General features: G+C 46.0%; 1 protein-coding gene across 1 annotated transcript in view; it reads right to left on the minus strand.

The window, feature by feature from the left end:
• The window catches only part of ZFC3H1 (zinc finger C3H1-type containing), a 1590362-nt gene that overhangs the window by 1538628 nt on the left and 30109 nt on the right, over positions 1-21625 (minus strand). Inside the window, exons 3-4 of the mRNA XM_069628251.1 lie at positions 10508-10572; positions 10094-10298 (exon numbers count right to left, since the gene is read on the minus strand). Coding sequence (XP_069484352.1) covers positions 10094-10298; positions 10508-10572 — 270 coding nt within the window. The remainder of the gene's footprint in view (positions 1-10093; positions 10299-10507; positions 10573-21625) is intronic.

Genomic DNA, 21625 nt, shown 5'->3' on the forward strand with positions numbered 1-21625 from the left:
CTGTGCCCTACCTACAGTGATTTGCTTAATCTCTGTTCTCAGCTTTTTGGGTTAGGGTTGCAATTGCCCATCTCAAGTCGCTTTATGTCACTGTTCCAACATTCCGAGTACTTCCATCAGACGGGCTTCGGTTTCTTCCCAGGTCTTACATTTATACGACCAGCGCGATATACATTGTCCTCTCAGGAAGGCCTTAAGTGTCCCAGCATGCATAGGGGGGTAGGTACCCCGACCCCAGATTTGTTTCCCAGAAACAGTCTGTCTTGTAAGTGCGCTACTATATCAGGTTATTGCAACACGCGTAGGTTTAGCCGCCACGTCTGGGACTTGCAAGCTGTGTCTAGGAGTGTGATTTGCAGTATGACTGGGGCATGGTCTCAAAGTGGTCGCCAAAATCATGCAATCGGTGACCATGTGTAGTGAGTTAGCTGGGATTATCCAATCGTTTAGACGGGAGTAGCTATTATGCCGGTGAGAGTAGAACCTAAAGTCCTGATCATTTCCATGACTGCTTCTCCAGATGTCTTTTGGATGCAAGTCTGTCATTAGTGTTTGGAGGGTTGCAAGAGGCAGTGCCTTGGCGGTCCAAGTTGGGGTCCAGAATTATGTTAAAAACCCTGCCCACAACGGAGACGTTCCCCATATATTGAGCGCAAGTGGAGAATGTGCGTGTGAAGAAGGATGGGGTATCTGTCGTGGCCGCATATAGGTTCAGTAATGTGATAGGGTGCTGGCAGATCAGGCCCTGAACCAAAATATATACACATATACATATACATATATATTCCCTCTTTGTCCCCACAAGTGTGTTGTACCTGGAATGGGGCCAGTTTATGGATCAGGATGGATACTCCCCTTTTTCCTTGGTAAGGTGAATGGGCTGCTATTCCGACCCAACCGTTTGTCAGTTTTTCTGATTCTGCTGTATTGAGGTGGGTTTCTTGTAGGAATATTATGCCTCCCTGTAGGTCCCTCATGTACTTTGTTCACACCTACTGGGGAGAGTGTTATTTGGTTGGCATTCGAGTAGTTGCTATGCAACCTTGTCTGTCTGAATGCTGTGTCGAAGACATCACTCTTGGTGCCTGCTTAGTTTGAAGATTGCAGGATTCAGCGATTTCCAGCAGCTTTGTGCCGTTGCTTCTGAGGGTGTTGTGGCGACCGAGTTTTATTTGGGGTGTGTGCCAGGGTGTAGACACCCCCACGTCAGAGGGTGGGATATCCGTATGCAGTCTTATAGGTAATAGGCATTCACCTCTGCCTCGCCCATCTGCGCCTCGGCAGATGTTCGTCGCTGGGGTGACAGGGAGGGAGGCCCCTCTGTACAGTCCTGGAGGGGTTACTCCCTTATATATGCTGGCCCTCACCATCTCCACCCCGTATCGCGTGCTGCGCTGGTGCCCGATTGCAGCAAACCCGATAGCCCCAGAGAAAGCTGTTGCCCCTTACATAAATATCAGTGAGCAATCGTGCAATGCGGCTCTCAACGGTCTCTCCGGTTTGGCGGCCCGGTTATCGTCCGACTGTTGGGCCTCTGGTGGCTCCCGCTCCGCATTACACTTATTTGGAGATGATCTGGGTGGAAGCCGCCCTTCAGGTATGAATTAATGGTTCAGGCATTGAGATCTGTTTGAGTGCAATCATTTCCTCTCTCGGGTGGATCGTGTACCATGGGCAGCTTCACTTCGTTTTTTTTAATTATCCTTTGTATGGGGGCTGTCAAGGTTTCCAGCTGTAGTGTATGGTAATTTCAGGGTCTGGTCATCGCGTACACGGCCACTGGCGACGCGTGTCTCCCACATTCTGTGTCTTGGCTCCACAAGTAGGAGGCGGTGTTTGCCGCAGCTCTGCTTGATAGGACACTGCTGCAGGCCGTTAGCCCCGGGGTGCTTCTTCCTGCCTCTGTCTGACTGTCGGGGCTCCGATGTCTGTTGGTGTGGGTGTGCTTCTCGCCCCCTCCCCTCTTGCAGGCCGGGATGCCTGCTCAATGTGTATGACTGACTGTTCCGCTCGCCGGCAGCACGCTGTGCTACAGAGTCTGATTACCAAGAACGCTGGAGAACCGGGTCGTCTGAATCCGACGCCGAGTGTGACGGTCTCTTGCAGGTGGCACAGCCGCCCATGTGTATTACAGCCCCTTATACCGAATCTCGTGTGCGGTTTTCTTTGAAAGTTTGTCCACGCTCTCCCCAGGTATTCAGACCTAATATATCCTCCAGGTTATGGCATTCTGAAGGGCTGATTCGCGTCAGTTCATGCCATTGTTAGCTGGAGCCATCCGTCCATAGCCATTTTGCTCAGGCTCTCCCACCCAGTTCAGAAGTTTTAACAAACACTGTTTTAGGTCTGTATTAAGCGGATCAGGGAAAGTAAAACCTTATGGTACATTTTAAGAACACCACAATGTTATTCAAGGTAGGTTAAAACCTATTGGTATGCTTTTATGCTCAGTCAAGCAATGATAAAACAGTACCAACACTTATTACTTTATTTGAATGTGGGAGACTATTCTGATTAAGTAAAGCAACTTATATACTTTTTAAAGGAGCAACCAGCAACTTAAAATCGAAGTAATACGTTTTAGACACTTCTATTGCAGATGTTTAGTTACAACAAACTATTTGACAAGTAAGTACTTATACACTGGTTGTACTCTCAAGACGGAATCCTTTTCTTATCCAGTCTGTCCCTAGTCTATTGCATGAGTTCTCTGAGGCAGAAGAGGGGACCCTAGTGCTCTAGGAGCCAGCTGTAGGCAGGTTGAGAGAGGGTTCAATTGCAGGAAAGTCAAAGTTCCAGAGGATATCATCTTAAACAAGTAAATAGCAGCTACAGAGTTAAAGTGCTCAGGTGCTTCACAGTAGGCTCCCTATATGCATTCCAGTATTAGGCCTGGGCAAGTAGTATGGGCAAACTCCCAATCACACAAATCACCCACTCAAGCATCCCAGAAGGCACACCAGACATAAGGTGTAACCCAAGCCCACACAGTCCTGTAGGGGAAAAGCAGAGCTTCGGAGTGGATGCCTTCGGGATGTCCCTGGATTTGTGCTCTGAAGACTGGATGGGAACTTGCAGCAGCAGTCAGAGTAGGCGTCCCAGCAAAGGTTTCATCACGGTTTCTTGTGGCTCTTTGTATTTGGTGCCTTTTTACAGCAGCCATACGAAGAACGAATATCACCGGTAAGATTCTCTTCACTCCAAGTCCTGCACTCTAGTGAGGGGACTTCAGAGATTTAAATCGTGTCTTTGGAGATCCAGCAGGAGTCCACCAAAGTGTTGGATGGATTTGAACTTCGGAAGACCATGCACCGCACACTGGCTTGAGGCCCCAGGGTATTGGTGGTTTGCAACCCAGCAAGGCCGCACCACTTCGTGGGAAGGCCGACAATGCAGGTCTTGAGACTAGTGGCTATCACCAGTCTCTGGGCAGGAATAGTTTTCGGGACCCCCAGGTCGATGGGAAATGTTGCATCAGGCTTCAGTTACACAGCAGGTTCTCTAACACTGGAAATCGCTACAGACGTCTTTTCTTCATCTGGCTCTTTGTTTTCAGCTCCTGGGGTCAACTTGTCAGCAGCTTCCAGGATCAAAGTATTTACAAAGAACTACAGCACAACTTCTGCAAACTCTCCCTGCAGTTTACAGAAAGGGGTTGTCTGGCTACCCAATAAGGACAGCCAGCCCTTCCCCCCCACTTGGAGTTGGTCCAGAAGTTAGGGCCCTTGGCGGGTAGAGTGTCATGTAGTGGATGGAAAGCAACGTAACTCTTTAAACCAAATAAACCAACTCAGGAAGATGGCAAAGTCCTTTTAGTGTTTTATTATCAATTGTCTAAAACAGGGAGTTACAATTGACAGACGTTGCACAGCGTTCTCACGAAACATTTCATAAAAATAAAAAACTTAATAGTAAAAACTATACTTGACGTCATACTACACGGCAAATAGGAAAAACCTACGGGGGGGTTGTGGTTGACTCAAGGGGAACATCAAAGTATACTTTCTATAAGGGTTTGTGTTGAGATTGGGTCACAAAAAAATCAGGTGACAACTCAGGCCCACCGCTAGTGCAAGTAATCTTCAAATGTTATTAGACACACAGTACCTCATTGGCTCTCAAACTATAAGGCCCTTCATTGTATGGCTCTCTACAATTGGTTGGAACGCTCATGCCCTCCCAGAACATTCGGTTCACTTAGCAGCACGTAAGCATATACCCCAGGTGTCAGTGGGTGAACTGGACTATACCTCCCCAGTCAATTAGCCCAATATCGATCACCCATGCCTTCTGCCATGAAGATAAGTCTTTGAACTTGGCCTTGCAATATATTCTCTTTCTGGGAATATAAGCGAGTGTGAGCACACGCGCAATTAAGCCCATTGTACAGCATTCAATTGTCTTGAATTAATAAAACTTGCCACTCATGGTGTTCTTTCTTTGCACCTTAACAAAGGATGATTCAGTTTCTCACGTTCTCTGCCTTCAGGAATAGATAACCAGTCTAGGCTGCCTTAACTTCTGACAGCAGGCCAGAAAACCCTTCTCAATTCTTCCATACTCAGAGCTAATTCTCTGCTGCGACAGCTTTCAGCCCTGGTCTTCATGGTTTGAACTTACTAAAATTGTGACGCTGATGTCCAGCTTCCATATAATGGCAGCTCTGCCTGCAGTCTAGTCACCAAGTAGAACCAGCTTCTAAGATTACTTGATCTACCTGCGTTGCTGCATCTGTACAGCTATTGAACGATTTGTATTTTATAGAGTGCTCTTCATACGTGCAATCTTTGTTTTGCACATGAAAGTTCGATTATTTACTTCGTCATCAGTTTCTATAAGGTTCATACATTCTCTTCTTCAGCCAGTCTTCTCTGTGTCACACTCGTTTCTTGTGAGGTCACCAGCTTCCCTTTCTCTCCTTTTCTTATTCCTTCGGGGATCTCGTCCAAGAGATTGTCATCTCTTCGGGAATACATCTGATCGGGTTTTCCTTAGTGGATACCTTTTCTCGAAGATTCGACGCAGAATACTCAACTGCTGGTGTCAAGCATGGCACAATTTCAGGCTGCCAGCATACAAGCAGTAGGGGTTGGGATTTCCTGCAGGGGCAGTTGGCTGCTCCTCTACAGTTTCTTTCCGGCAAGGTGGAAGACAAAAGACTGCAGACCGTTGGACTCCTCCCTCACTTCCTGCCTTCTCAGACTCTGGAGCCTAGCTGGGGAATACAAAGAATTCCCATCGAAGACTAAATGTTCACCAAGGTCGTTCCGACCTAGAACAAGGATACTTAAAAATGGCAAAAAAGAAGGAATCCACCATTCTAGCAGAATGATGGCTCTTCTCTGCATTACCGAGGGCGATTTAACAGCCTGCGAGTAATAAGAGTAAAAGGTCACCAAGGTAAAATCAATGCCACCAGCCATTCAATTAAACTTGCAATTCTAACATGTTACACTAATGAAAGGGGATACATTGCATCTTCCCCCACCCCCTCAGCATTCCACTTAAGGTGGGGTCTGCTGGCTCACTATATAAAATGCAAAGGGGATGAAAATCCCTCTTTAACCCTTGGGAACAGTAGCTCACAAAAGTACATTTAGTCGAAATTAACTGGGAAGCCCAAAAGGGCAACCCAGCCGAAGGCCAAAAGTTACAGGAAACTAACGCCAACCATACACTATGGAGAAACATAAAAAGGTCACCCATAAAAAGAGTAAAAGACTAGGTGAGAGGGGGAAAGATTTCCCTTCACGTGAAGACAAGGAAAAATAATCACCAAGTACAAGCAAAATGTTCTTGGGTTGACAAAGGTCAGGAAGCTTTCACACAAATATGACAATAGTACCCAACAGCCACCCAGAAAAATGTAAGTGTACAATGTGAGCTGTGGTATCTCATCTAGACACCGACCCCAATGTTGTTGCTTTATTATTGGAAGATTGGCAAACGGCTGAAGCTGGAATATTTTCTCAGATGCACCACAAGGAAAGCCGCTGCAGTTTTCAGTCTAAAGCAGGCTTGAACGCCTTTTAAGAGACTTGTTTCAAGCCGAAAAATTTTCGTACATGGAAAATGCATTTTCAGTAATTAGTTGTGCTATAGCCATAGATTGGTAGATCAACTCCTAATCAGATATGTACAGGGCAACAAAGACAAAGATGGGGTTGAAAGAAAAGAGAAAATAAAACAAGCGGTTGAGCAGGAATAACAGGACGAAATAACAGGGCGAGAGAGACCAAGAAGCTACAAGAGGAAGAACAAACTGACAGTAAGGAAATGGAAGTAAACAATAGAGGAGACTGAGAAAAGAACTATAGGATTGAGCGATGGAAACAGATCAAAAAGGACATTTAGAGACAGGACAGACAGTAAGGGGAAACACAAACCGCATGTAGAAGAGGTTGAAATGGTAGTAACTGGACAATGGAAAATCATAAGAGAAAGAGCGCAAAAATCTTTTAAATCAAAAGATACTGCAGAGGAAACTTTAATAATAGGGAAAAGACACAGGAGAGACAGCGAAACGGACCCAACTTGACAGAGCAACACGTTCAGATGCAGAGCGCTAGTGCAAGCCAACAATATTAGGAGCGAGACCCTGAAGTCATGCTACTCCTGAGAGGGACTAGATTTAACAATACATGATCCAAATAGATGCCATTTGGTTCTGTGTGTGACGTATTTGCAAAGCCATGCAACAACTGCCCTTACAACTGGAAAATTTGAAGAAACACTGTTGGGTTGTAACATTCATTTTTGTTTCTGTATTAAGCAACCCAACCCCCAGATTATGTAATCAAATTTATTTTCATTTTACGAGTTGTCAAACCATATACAGCTTGGCAATAAGATGGGAGAATTGAAAAGGAAAGAGCAATATATGAAAGCTAAATGAGAGAGCAACACCTGCAGCTAGTCTGGGTCACTTTGAACTGTGGCAGAACACAGAGGGCATCCACGCATCAATCAGGTTTTGACTATGTTCTTGCCTTAAAAAGCAAAAAGGAAATGCCCAATCATGTTATAACAAACATGGCTGCTTTTGTCTTCATCTTCAATATGTTGAAACTTTAAGGTATTTGGTATGAAGACAACCAATCAGATTGCACCTCTGAAGGAATGAGAGTTTGTTCGGTCTCTTTTTGCAAACAAGTTGCTTCAAATATTTTACTTCTGGATACACAGGTATTTGTGGGGCAGATTAGAAGAATTTTTGTAAAACAAACCACTATTAGGGATTCTGTTTTTCACTTAATTTGGATAAGACTAGTATGCTCGTCCTTTTTGCGTCGACTTCAATAGCCTGGCACTCAAGGGGTTAAATAGTCTCCACTCAGGCTACAATAATTAGTTTAAAACCTTCATGAGAATCTGTACAGGGCACCCAGGCCTCATCATGCTATGCGACCAAGTCATCCAGAAGTCCTTGTTCTTTGCATTGATGTAATCCTGAATTTCAAATGGGAAACCATACTACAACTTCTAGAATCCAAAGAATAAAACCAGGATTTGATAACATGCTGAGCTGCTGTTTGTGATTCTTTATCAGTTCTATAGAAGATGTTTGATGTAAAATGACATTTACAAGCACATGCAAGGGACCCCAACCCCAAAAAGTTCGCCTTCATGTGTGTCATGCTTTTCTGCCCCTTGGTGAATATTGACATGTGTGCCCTTACGGCCTTTGTGTGCTGCGCAGTCCTCAAAAGGTACAGTAGGTATTACTGTAATTCCAAGAGGCCTCTGCTTGAATTACCACCAGGCACCCTGAAAAACAGTGTCAAAATCAAGAGTGACTTTGGATTCTCAAGGAGGCTGGGTGAAAAGCATGACTGCATCCTTCATGGGAGGGCTCTGGCCGCTGTCCAGCTTAAGAACGAGGAGATGGGTACATTGTGCCTGGACCTGGGGTTAGTGCTACGCCCATTAGCTTGTTTTGTTGCTACAACGGGGAATAAACACTGTACGGAGGAGCTATTGCACTTTGGAGAGAAGGTGAAAGACCAACAATAGGTTAGTCAGGGGGATTTAAATGTCTAGTCCACAGTCCATCGCATGTGGAAATATATTCTTGCATTCATGAGATGTTTGAACACTTTTTTTTACGTTATGCCAGCATTCTTTCTCGACAGCGCTTTCTTTGAACCTTTCCTTCTATGACACTATAGCTCCTTTTTTCTATCCGGCTAATATTCCATGGCAGAACTAGGATTACCAAAGTCAGGATGCCAAGGCAGACCTCATAATAGGGTGAGGCCTATGGCCCTTCTAGTGTCCGTCTGAGCAATCCGTTAAGTTTGAGGTCACTAAGGAAAGCTTGACAAACTGAGTTTATACAATTCTGTATAGTGAGGTCATTTGCAAGGATGTAGTGGGAAAAGAAGCTATCAGGACCTTCGGGAGTATGGTTACACAAGTTAAAAAGTACCGCGTTGGTAAAACAATTTTACTCTATTGGACTTCTAAACGAAATGCAGCATTTTCACTTTCCATCAAATGAAAAAAAAAGATTCCAAGTGCTTTGTGCTGCATCTGCACTCACAACCCTAACAGCAAACGGCATGGTTGGGTCTCCCTAAACTGAGGTGCAATAATCGGGCTATGCACATTCAATGACCTGGATGATTGTTCATCCTCTGCGCGGGCACATGGTGCATGGATCTCAGATAGGAAAGAACTGTCAATGACCTACGTGGAGCAGCCGCTGAAGAGCAGGCAATCTAATGACAGACTTAATGGAACAGAAAACTATGCGAGAAGCATTACAGATTCAGACGAATAGATGGGAGAGAAAGCGACACAAAGTAAATAACTGGAGACTGTTCCAAGAGGGAAGCAAGAAGTGAAATAGAAAGCGCCACGACAGGACGACTCAACAGCAGTAATGGAGCAACTTACGAAGAGGGAGACAAATGGAAAGAAAGTGAAAAGGAGAGAGGCCGCTACAACATGAAAGAGGTGATGGATTAGTAGCAGACCAACAGACAGTGGTAAACGGGTAGCAGCACAAACAAGGAATAAAGCAACAGGAAAGGAGACATGCGTTTGTTTTGTTACTGCCTTTCCTACAATTCTATTTCAAACTGGGACCATAAACCGCTCTAATAGTTCTTAATCGAATTCCTGTGCCCAAGTATCATGAAGATGCATCTGTGTAGCAAACACCGACAAATTGTGTGGGAGAATGTTTTCGCTAAGGGAAAAACATTTGAAGACAGATAACATTGCTGTAAAACACTTTCCTTTCTGATTTTTTTGTAGTTAAATGCATGCATTCAATATCGTCACATAGGTTTTACTCTCCTGCAAAGAACTACTTTTTACTCTTGAAATGTGATTCTCTCCATTTCTAAACATGGGGAGTAAAATACTCCCACATCAAAATCCTTTCTGCAGCACTGAACCAAGGATTTTCCCGACCTGAAAGGCCAGTAAGAAGGCAAAAAAACAAGACGGGCAAGGTACAAAAGAAAACCTTGTGGCAAGACCATTGTAGGACACTAATCACAATGGGAAGCCAAAAACGCGTCAAACACAGTGAGGCCAAACCAAAATATAGTAAAAAGTATCAAAAAGTAACTGCTGCCACCAGTTTGTCCTTAAGCACATCTTCAGTAACCACAAAAATCCTCTGAGTGGAGCTAGGGTCACACAAAGAAACCCCAACGCACTGCACTGATGCATTGGCTAACTTTTTATCATTGCACAAACATGCAAAGTAAAGACTAAAGGAAACCGTTTCCCAGTACTGACAGCCTGACGAACTAGTCAGTTTCCCCATAATATGTGAGCAAAAAGGCCAGTGGAGTGAGGCTTCACTGCAAAAGTCACGACAGTGTAAAACAAAACCAAAAAGTGCAGGAGTCCATAAAATATGCACAGGTTGCTTCTAGAGAAAACATTCCCAACACCTAAAAGTATTATGTGTTCACTCCACAAGGCAGAAAGAGCTCCTGCAGAGGTTACCGGACCACAAACCTTCAGACAGAACCCTACAAAATCCAATTTTAATGGTCCAAATATAAAGACTCCTGCACCAAATCCCAGCAAGTGAATTAATCCATTAAAAACACACATTAGGTGGAATTATTACCTGCATATGAAGGACTAACTTTTTTTGCTGAATGCGTTTTTGAACTGGTTTTCATTTTCTGCTGCAAGGTTTTCGGTTTGGTCAGCTTCTCCTTGCTTTCCTTCATTACCTCTTGCTCCTTCTGATGCCATTTTTTACTAGCCGATTGTAGAGCCAATAGTCGAAGGTTCAATTCAGAAATCTCTTCCTCATCCTCAAAAAGTAACTGCAGAAATAGGTTACATTAAATATTGAACCGTAGCAAATTAATCAATTACAAAAAAGGCATGGCTAACTAAACAGTAGTAATTATTTTTACAAATACAACGAGGCTATTTGCAGTAAATGTGAGATCGGTATGGTCTCAGGAAATCAACCACAATGTAGTGTTTGAAAATCAGTTATGACGTGATCATGTAATTTATTTTTACTTACAGTCTCGGATGCAAAATCCGAAGCATTGCTTTCACAGGAAGCACCATTTTCTTCTTGGTCTAGATCTATTAAAAAAAAAAAAAAAAAAAAAAAAAAAGGCAAAGTCAAAAATGTGCAGTGCGCAGGTAGCAAAAATTCAAAGGAGACCATAAGTGGGTGCAAGATTACAAAACAAGTTCAGTAAACCTTTTCCCTCTTATATTATCCAGTTAGGCCTATAAAAAGTTAAAGCCAACTCAATGAGCCACATAAGTGTGCAGGTCCAGAAACAATGGTGCTAGTAAGCTTACAGGCACTGTTTCCATACCGGCACACTACAACTCTGCATGTGGGTGCCGTCCCACCCGGCAGCTCAGACGCCCACAGAGTTTTCACGAAAGCACTAGCAGTTATTAACGGTGCTCCTGTAGTGGGACTCTATGGTAATGGGGAAATACAATTTACCCGCACCTGACTTTCTGGCCCAGCGGGGTTGGAATGCCCCGGTGTTACAGGAAGTCAGGCGCCGGTAAATCATTACTGGCCCGGCAGCAACCCACCGGTATCACTAGCACGGTTAACGCGGGACCCGTAATGAGGCCCAACTAAATGTATGCATTCAGTTTTAACTCAAGCTTTTTTGAGAGCACATTTAACAAGGATAAAATGTACATGAAATTGGCAATTCAACCAGTGGGCACCAAACAACATTTATAAATATTTGTCTTTAATTGATATTTATTAAAAGTGGGCATTGATGGGGTACAATGTCTTCCATTGGAGGGTATATAGGAGCGGGAAAACAAAAGGCAAAGAAAAACTAGTAATTGCGTTCAGCGATAAACATGCAGTACGCATGAAGAAAAGCAAATGGGTGCCTGGCGGTTAGTTGGATTGTTTTGTAGCTACACCACAAAGGCAAAGAAATAAAAGCCAGAAGCAACCCGGAAAGCCAGCACTGACCCGGAAAGAACACCTGTGATAGCTTTGCCCCAAATGCTAGCTTTTTCTCTTGTAAAGACACCTGCGATTGTGCTGCCCAAAATATTACAAGCATTTGCCCCTGAAAGATTATGCAAGTCATATATTAAGCATAAAGACATAGTAGGAAGAATTGCATTCACTGCAGTAGGTCTAGGCCTAATGTAATAGTGGGGAAACTAAGTTGCACACATTTTCAGGCTACATAAATATATTTTCTGAGTATATGGGCTTGAAGTACTCGTTGTGAAATTAAAGCACATTCCGAGATGTTAAATACATAAAATATAGCCGATTCACAAAAAGCATTTAAATGACATGTACGTAGTAAATTCCTTAGAAGGCTAAAAACACGCTAGAGTTGCACACTATTCCATTAAGCATAAAGCTAGTAAAAAAGATCATGTTAGCAGTGGTGAATACAAGTCTTTACTATGCAAGCTTGATAATTGTGCTCAAACACTAATTTGTATGCAGCCCGCCATCACCTTCACCCCTTAATAAGCTCTACATCAATGTCCACGTGCACACACCAGCTTCTACACAAGTCTTCCGAGCCAGCACACATCCTCCGCCGCCTCCTCCTCCTCCTCCTCCTCCTCCTCCTCCTCACAATCCTCCTCCTCATAAATGGGACCCCTCTGCTCTTAGGACTGAATTGCAGCTGTGGCTTTGAACACATTTGCTGGGAGGTTTTCTACATAAACGGGCAGTCCTACAGATAAGCGGTCTAGTACGCCCCAAAAATAAAAATATGGAGCAAAAATACAGTCAATAAAAAACGGGAAATGGACACAGAAGCTTGTGTTCCTGCATTAACCCAAACAGTTCCATGAATGTGCTTGAATGAGTAGTTCACGTACAACCACAGGAAGAAAACGAATTATGGAAGAGGTCAAATATCTTTTAATATGCATGAGTAACTTGGTGCAAAGGAGCATCTCACAAAAACATTTCTGTTTCACAATTGAACATAGGTTTACTTGTTTATAAAATACGCCCATTAGGAACGGGACATAATTGTACTCTCAACTTTAAAAAATAGGGAGTAAAATACTCCTACTTATCTGGAGCACTGTCCACGGGGTCATAAAAGTGCAGATTAGATCAGAATGCTCAACAGATTTGTTGTGGGAACCTAAAAATCTCCATTGCCTTAGATTTGTGGCCTGATTTTTAGGACCATTATTCACAAAATACAATATTAAGGCCCCTCATCCAACAGCTCTGTTTGTGCACCTACTCATAGTATAAACTACCCTTTAAAAGGGCAGTGCCAAAGGGGGCCAAACAAGTGTTGGGGTTTGGTTTTGCAGGCATACACATTTTTCCAAATAGCATAAATACTTATTTTAGAATATCAATTGATGAAGTAATTTCATGGTCCAGCATGGATATCAAGGTCTTGATATTTTGTCAGACAACATTTAAAGGCGCTAAATTGAGACGCTTGTGGGTTGGAGTTTCACAAGTAATGTAACCTGAAAGCATTCAAGCTTTTTTCCCGAATTGGTTTAATTTAGCCAGACCAAACTCTTTTCAGTAGATAAATAAAATCCAGTCCATCATGAAGGTCATAGGAAGAAGGCTAATCATTTAATAAGTGCTGTGAAGAATCCTCTGGATCTGAAACGCTGCCTGAAGTCAACTCCCACGTGGCCAGGGGAAGGCAGACGCTTCCTGATCCCAACCCTGGGGGTGGTGTACTGCGGGAGGATCATATGGGTGGAGTCTTTAATGGATGGATTGATGGAAGGATGGGCTGATTCAGACCAGGTATTCAAAGGAGGGGTAGGCCCACGTAGGATCAACAGAAGCAGGGACCCACTCCGGGAAGATCAGCACTACTCCGCCTCCTGGACAGTTAGTTCTGGATTTGGAGAAAATCTTGTAAACAAGTGACAGAGCTGGCCATGAGCCATGTCTCGGTGAGACCGAAAACATCCAGATTAAGTCCTTCGAGGAGTCAGCGGATGTCAAATGAGTGTTTGACAGCAGAGCGAAAGTTGAGAGTAGCAACGTGGAGCAGATTGCCACATTTGAAAGACGTCTGTGGAGGGGTACAGGCATGAGGCATATAAAGACAAGACACTTCAACCTCTACAGGTAGGCAAGGCACTCTTTCCTATAATCCAAGAAAAGGGCAGCCTCTTCTGACTGCCTCACTGCCATAAGTATAACCTGTCTCTGGTCAAAGACTGACTTTCAACTACAGCAGTCTTCAGCATTACAGAGTATCTTCATCATGACTCTCCTACAAGCACCCAGCTCCTTTCCCAGCTTTGTTCACACCTTCTTGGTTCCAGTAACAACTATCGATGTCAGTCCTTTATGGTTCTGGAGGAGCAGGGAAGCGCCAGCTTGGACAACGCTTTCATAGATCGTACTCGTCTACAAACATTGTCAGGCTCTCTCTCCTGGCCTCTTAACAAGGCCACCACTTACAGGCCACCTGGCCAGGTGGCCTCTTCCTCCATGTGGGCCGACCTCTCCTCACGTCTCCACCTCAACTTCTCCTCTGAGACCTCAACATCTACCTATCGAAATCTATGCAGCACTTTCCATTTTACCCACCGGTCCAACACCCTGCTGGGCACACCGTAGTTCTCATCTCTTCAGATATTCCCCTCTATAACCACTCCTCTCTCTTGGACTGACCACTTTCTTCTCTCCTCCCACCCGACGCTGTCCCCCAGGTGAAGCCAAACCCAGCATTGCCACCCACCTTCTCGCCCATGAAGCGTGTCAGTGGAGGCTTTTGCCGCCACTTTCTCTCCTCCTCTGCCTGCAACTGACTCGCACTCTTGACAGCCCTCTCTAACCTGCATCTCTCTATCTCTTAACAGTTTTGATGTCCTTGCCCCAGTCATGAAGATCAGTTTGAAGCCCACCTCCAAGTGCAACTCTTTGTAGGACTCTGATCTCGCCACCCTTAAATGCAAGTGTAGGGTGGCTGAGAGAAAGTGGAGGGCCTCAGGCACATCCGCTGACAAACTGGCCTGCTGCATGCTCCAAAGACAATACAAACTCCTGTCGAAGAAAAGAGCCTACATCCAAGCAGTCTCCACCTCTCCTGTTCCCCGACAGGCCCTTTGCACGGCACTGGCTTCTCACTGCACCAGTAAAACTTGGGGGTTGGTGTGTTCCACCTCTCCACCCCTCTAGCCTCTAGCCTCGTGTTCACTCCCAACTAGGTTTCTACACAAGTAGGATCTATGAAAGTGTCGTCCAAGCAGGTGCTCCCCTGCTCCTCCAGAACCATAAAGGACCAACATCGACACCCTCCTCCATCCTTGGCCGATTTCTGCAATCACGCTTTTGCCACTGAAATTTTCCCCTCTAACCTAAAGCATTCCCTTATGCACCCCCTCCTTAAGAAGCCTTCAGCTGAACCTTCCTCTCTGGCAAACTACCACCCAATCCCCATCATTACTTTCCTGGGCAAGCTCCTAGAAAAGCTGGCCATCTCCCAGCTTAGTCTCCATGACCATCAGTCTGGCTTGACCTTTCCTCTGCTTTCAACACAGTAAACAACACCATCCTGATCAATCATCTCCATGACAACCTGGGCATCACGGATCAGGCCCTAGCCTGGTTGACCTTCCTCTCCGATCGACCCTCACAGGTCCAACTGGGGCCCTTTCTCTCCAACACCTCTTTTCCCCTCTCTCCCCACATGTGGTGTTCCCCAGGGTTGTAACCTCTCCCCCTGGCTCTTCAACCTTTACTTGGCACCTCTGGCCCGCCTCATCTCTACATTCTCTCCTAACTTTGTGTTATGGATATGACACTCCGCTCTCCTTCAGGCTCCCCAATGCCTCCTTTACTCTCACGCTCATTCCTGACTATATCCGCTATTCAGGAATGGTGTGCCTCCAACAATCTCTGCCTTAATGCCAGTAAGACTGAAATACTTCTCATTAGGACCCCTATTCCCGCTTTCCCCCTCTCACTCTGGCCGCCCTCCTTGGCCCCTCTACCTGCGCCTTCTTGTGAGCCAAAAAAACCTGGTGTCATCTAATCACGGACCTCTCTAAGAAGTCCCACTACCAGCTGCACCTCTTCAGAGGTATTCTTGCTTTTCTCACTTACCCTCAGAAGCTCAGTCTCTCCAGAGCGCTGGTTCTCTCTAGGTTGGACTACTGCAACAGCCTCTTTATTTATTGTTTGCTTGTTAGGCACTTATATAGCAAGTAAATACTGTTTCAAAGCGCCCACAGGGCGAAGGGAGGGTAAAAGGAAGTGAATACATTACAAAATACAATATTTAACAAGAGAAGTAGAGGGAAGGAAGGGCCAACCTACTATGCCTTGTGAGTATTCAAAATGTGCAAGTGCAGCAAGGAAGAGGGAGTAAGTGCTGGGGAGTTCGGGCTCATGGGCGAGCCACAGATGAAGTGCATGGGTTGTTGAGTGCTACAAGGCCAGGGGCCATGTTATGAGCATGTGAGAACATCCAGGGTGGAAGGTGTGCCAGGCAAGTGCTAAGAGTAGACAGGAGCTGGGCCGATTGGGTGTGGGAGGTCTGGGGCCATGAGGATGCATAAGGGCCCTGGACACCAATCACAACAACTGTCGGATTAGCAGAGAAGGGAAGGAGGAGGAAGGTCCGGTATTTAAGAAATTCCTGCTCGAGGCGCAGATTGTGACGCTCACCTGGACCCCACAGGGGTGTCGATCGGTCCCTGACAGCTGCAGTCTCCTTCAACATGATGCGTAGTGCAGAGATTACTGTCTGGACTGGCCCGCCTAGTCTTGTCTGCTGGACCCGAAGAAGTATTTTCCTGCAGTGGAGACTGGGATTAACCACCTATGGGTTTGAGTGATGGCCTCCAAACTGTTCTCGCTCTCCCCCACTAATCACCTCCGATATCCCCTTAGTAAACTCACCTTATGTTCGTAAAAGATGAGCTCTCCATCTGCGTGTCTTGCAGGGGCGCGTAGATACCAGTTACTTCACTGGTTTGAAGGCGTTGGGAGAGTTTTGGTAATATGGACTCTGAAGTCCCTGGCGGTATTGGTATCAAGTTCAAAGAGTTCAATGTGCCCGATGTTCACTCTTGTCCCCTTCCTTCCTTAAGTTGCAACTGAGTTCGTGAGAAGAAGGTCTCGTAGCTGCTGCTGGCGTTCAGGTAAGTCTGTTACCCAACGCTGTCCGGTAACTATTGCATGCGTTAACGTGTTGTTTTTCGCCCTCTTTACAGATGCGGCATATGAAAATGTGGAGAGTTACGGAATAATACCGCCGGTGGTAAATCAGGTAAGTCTATGGTGGTAAGAGGTTGTATTGGTCGATTCCCTTGGCTCACCTTGTTTTTTCTTGTGTCCCCTAGGTGCCGGATTACGGCGAAGAAATGGACAGTGCCGGATCGAAAGATGCTGTGAGAACTGGCGAGTATGGCGCCGTGCTGGAGCTGGCGAAGCGACGCGTGCAGGACTGATGTACTTTCCAGGTCCGGAGATCAAATGGTTCTGGAATTAGGTGAGGAATTTGAAATAAGTTCGTTTTCGAACCTTGTCCTTTTCTTCTTTATTCTAGGAGCTCCGGTTTCGAGGCGGGCGTGGCAGAAGACTGGATGCTGCCTGCAGGCACGGTGAGCGTCACGCTGCTGGATGCATCATAATGCGAAGCATGTGCTGCTGTTCGGGTGTGGTTTAAATAGCCTCCAAAGTAGTTCCAGGTAAGACGTTCCCTAGAGCCACGCCCGAGTAAAAAAAAGTCCCTGTAACAAAATAGTCCCATCCAGGCCTCATGTAGGCTTGGACTCAGGTAATTAAAGTCTATGAGCCTGGCGCCTATGGCGCAAGCACTGAACCCAGACAGCCCCTAGCCGGGCCTGCTGAGGTTTAAACAAATGTCTGGATGCCTGCTCCCAGAGCTGAGGGCCTTGGTCCTGATGCCCAGGGGTAGGCATCATGACAGATGCAGGGGGAGGCTGTTCCAAAGGAGTGATCCAGCTGAGGAAAATGATCGACCACCAGCCCTCGGTTTAGCCAAACGCTTTACACACATAGTTGGTGCCAAAGGAACGCAGTGGTCTAGCGGGAGAGTGTTTAGTAAGCTACAGTTGAAGCTAGTATGGTTCCCAAGCCCAGGCAGCTTTTAATCTGTGCAGCAACCAAGAGCCAATGAAGACTTTTTAGGGCAGGAGAGATGCAGTCCCTGAGCTTAAGGCCAAGGATAAGTCTTGCTGCCCTATTCCAATTAGCTGGTGGGGGTCGCAGAGTGGATGAAAGTAGATTCAGGAGGAGAATCCTGCAATAGTCAAGCCTAAAGAGAACCAGGGCTCGGTTAACATTTAGCCTCTGGGGGAAAGTGAGAAAAGAGAGAATTCATTTGAGAAGGTAGATATTAAAGAGCCAGGGGGAGAGGATAGCACCTGCTCCCAAAGCAGTAAGAATTTGGAGGAGGGAGTACCAGAAATTTCAATCATGGACTGAATGAAGTACAGCTTTTGCAAATAAGCCTCCTCGATACGATGTAGTCCAAGCAGTAATGCTTCACCAAAATGTGCATTGACAACCACGTGGCCGCAGCACAAATATCCTGCACCGGAACACCCCTCTGAAGAGCCGCAGAAGTTGCCATGCCCCTGGTTGAATGAGCCCTTAGTCCACCTGGAGGCCCTTTCCCAGCCAATTTGTAGCACTCAGATTGCTAGAATTACCCATCTGGATAAAGGTTTCTTAGACACTCCAAGGCCCAATTTATGTCCAGTATACCCATCAAATAGTTGGTCACATTGACGGAAATTTGCCAGTCTAGAAATCTAGAAACAGAGCCCTTTTTGGGTCCAGTCTGTGCAATCTCTCCTCCTCTTTACTTGCATGTGGAGTAGGATAACAATAAGGTAAGGTAATCTTCTGTGACAGGTGGAAATCAGACTATTTCAGGTAAAAAGGATGATTTGACCTTCAGAATGACCTTTTCCCTATGGAAAATGGTGCGAGTAGGCTTACAAGAGAGTGCCTGCAACTCACTCACCCTGCGGGCTGATGTTATAGACACTAGCAAAATTGTTTTCAAGTGTATTTTATTTATTTGTATTTTACTGAATTTATATAGCCCTTTAATCCAAAGTGCTTTACATAAGAACAAGAGGATATACAAGCATAAGATGGCAATTGAATCACAACTCGAAAACAGTATAAGGAACAATTTACAATATTGCAGAGGGGTGGAGGGAGTGGGGAGGGACAGAGGAATAAGGGGGAGGGGAGAGACAAACATAAGATGGTAATTGGAACAAAGTGAGGTGCCTTAACAGGCAAGAACGTAAAGGCTCAAACGGGGCACACATTAGAAAAAAAAAAACTAAATTTAAATCCCCGGTGGGGACCTGAAAAGGCGTTTGATGGTAAACATTTGTCAGTCCTTTTAGAAACCGGGTCACTAAAGGCATTTTAAAATAAGAAACCTCTTCCGAGGAGCGCTTTAAGATAGATAGCACTGCCAAGTAGCCTTCAATAGTGCCAACTTGGAGCCTCAAATTGGCTAAGTGTAAAAGGAAAGACAGTACTGTTGGTAGTATTACATAAGAATGGGTCCACATTCTTATCCCTGCACCAGATAATTAACTTGTATGACACTGATACAGGGATTTTGTTGCTGGCCTCCTGGCCGAAAGCAAAATCTCCATTAAGTCATCCGCGATGTCCCTATCCTTAGATCTCAGCTGCTCAGAAATCATGCATGAAGGCAGAGTGTCTTAACCTCTGGATGGAGAACCCGACCTTCCTCTTGCGAGAGAAGATCCTCTCTTTGTGGAAGACGTATTGGAGGGCAGATGGACATGTCCACAAGGTCTGGGTACCACGTCCTCCTAGCCCAATCCGGGGCAATTAGGATCATGGTTTTCTTAAACTTTCTCAACCTCCTGATTACATGAGGAATCACAGGGAGTGGAGAAAACGCCTATAGGAGTGGAAATACCCAGTCCACCACGAACTCGTCCCCTAGAACTCCTCGAGGGGGAAAATTCCCTTGGCCAGTACCGTTCGCACTTCCTGTTGACACTGGTCGCGAACAGATCCACTTTAGGGGTTCCCCAAAGGGCAAAGATCTCTTGAATGACTTCCTGAGCTAGTTCCCACTCGTGGGAGTGTGCTCTGCCTGCTCAGAGCATCTGCCCGTGTTCGGCTCTCCGGCTAGGTGAACTACTGAGAGATTCCTTTTTGCGTTGCCCAGAGCCTGAGCTGCATTGCCTCCCTGCACAGTGGTAGTGATCCTACTCTTTTGTTGAGGTAGTACATGGCCACTGTGTTGTCTGTCATTATCAGGACATTCTTTCCCTGTACAGAGGGCAGAAAGGCCTTCAGCGCTAGTCTGATTGCCCTCAGCTCCAAAAGGTTGATGTGTAGCTTGGACTCCGATGGAGACCACCGACCGCCGATTGTCAGATCATTGGTGTGGGCTCCCCACCCCGTGAGTGAGGCGTCCGTCACTACCGTCATCTCCGGCCATAGTTGCCAAAAAGCTTCTCCCTTGAGGATATTTTCCTTGCAAGCCCACCATAGAAGATCTTGAGCCACTCTGGCCTGGACTTTCAGAAGATCTGACATTTCCCCTGAAAATTGGGACCATTGAGTCCTGATGACACATTGAAGGGATCTCATCCTCAATGTGGCCTCTGGCACCAGAAAAATGCAGGATTCCATGAGGCCTAGCAACCTTAGAAAATCGAAGGCCGGCAGAGGTTGGGCATTTTGAAACTTTGTTACCATCAGCAGAATGTGGCGAGTTGTCTCCTCGGGAAGTATCCAGGACTGCTCGTTAAATTGGAGTCTTAGGCTTGGAATCATTTGTGACTTCTTGTAATTGAGGGAGAAGCCAAGTCTGTAAGAAGTGGCAGGTCGTGGCCAGATGTTCCTGGGCTCGTTCGGGTGAACATGCCCTGGTTAGCATATCATCCAGGTAAGGGTAGACATGATGCCCGCCTCTCCTGGGACTCGCTGGCACTACCGCCATCAGCTTGGTGAAAACCCTCGTGCAGAGGTCAGCCCAAACGGCAGAACCCGAAACCAATGGTGAAAACTGCCAACCATGAACCTCAGGTACTTTCTGTTCTTGAGACGGATTGGCACATGAAAGTAAGCATCCTGAAGGTCCAACGAAACCAACCAGTCCTGAAGCTGAAGAGCCTGAACGATCTGAGAAAGGGTCACCATCTTGAACTTAGATGGGTCTCAATCCTCCGTCCTTTTTGGGAATGAGGAAATACGGGGAGTACCAACCCTTGTTCCTCTCCGCTAAAGGTACATGTTCTATTGCACCTTTCTCTAGTAGGGTTGAAATCTCCTGCTCAAGGCGGGGGTCTGGAATTTTGACAGAATTGGCTCCCGGATGATGATCTTGAGGTCTTTGTTGAAAAGGAAGGCAGTAACCATGGGTCACTATCTCTAGCACCAAGGCATCTGACGTAATGTCCCGCCATTCTTTCAGATACTGAGTGATCCTGCCTCCCACCGAGGTCTTGCGGGTGAAGACCTGAGTGGGTTTGCAGCGGCTGCAGAATCAGCTGAGGAGGAAGTTGCCGCTGCTGGAGCTGATCTAGCACCTTTCCCTTTCTCTGTTGGCCTCTGACTGGCCCGTACCCACCCTCTTCCAAAAGAGGAGTGGAAACGAAAAGGGACGGCTCCTCCAGGAAAATGACCCTGCGTAGGAGTGTTGCTGAGGCTTTCTTATAGCGGCGCAGAGTGATTTAGCTGCCGCTTTCGAGGTCTGCAGGTTCTCCAAGCTCTCGTCCGCCTTGCTGCCGAACAGCCTCAACCCGTCAAAGGGCATATTGAGTAATCTGGACTGCAGATCAGGTGCAAAGCCAGATTTTCTCAGCCATGCAAATCTGCGTAGGTCCGTGCTAGATGCCATTAACCTGATTACATTATCAGCAGTGTCCAATCCTGACTGGAAGCATTCCTCCATAGCCTCCTTTCCAGCTTTCACTATCGGCAGGAAACCATCCCGTTCCTCACCCACCGGGATGTGTTCAGCCGCTGATGTCATACAGTCCCACAGGGTGTATGTAAATCTTGCCAAAGTGCAAGTTACATTTGTGGATTTAAGGGCCATGCTGCCCGAAGAGAAGACTTTCCGGGCCCAAGCATCAACTTTTGTCATCCCCGTCAGGTGGTATCAAAGGATAAGCTGACGGCCTAGTG

The sequence above is a fragment of the Ambystoma mexicanum genome, chromosome 12 (genome assembly GCF_040938575.1).
Source record: "Ambystoma mexicanum isolate Mex_15411 chromosome 12, UKY_AmexF1_1, whole genome shotgun sequence".
Taxonomy (NCBI): Eukaryota; Metazoa; Chordata; class Amphibia; order Caudata; family Ambystomatidae; genus Ambystoma; species Ambystoma mexicanum.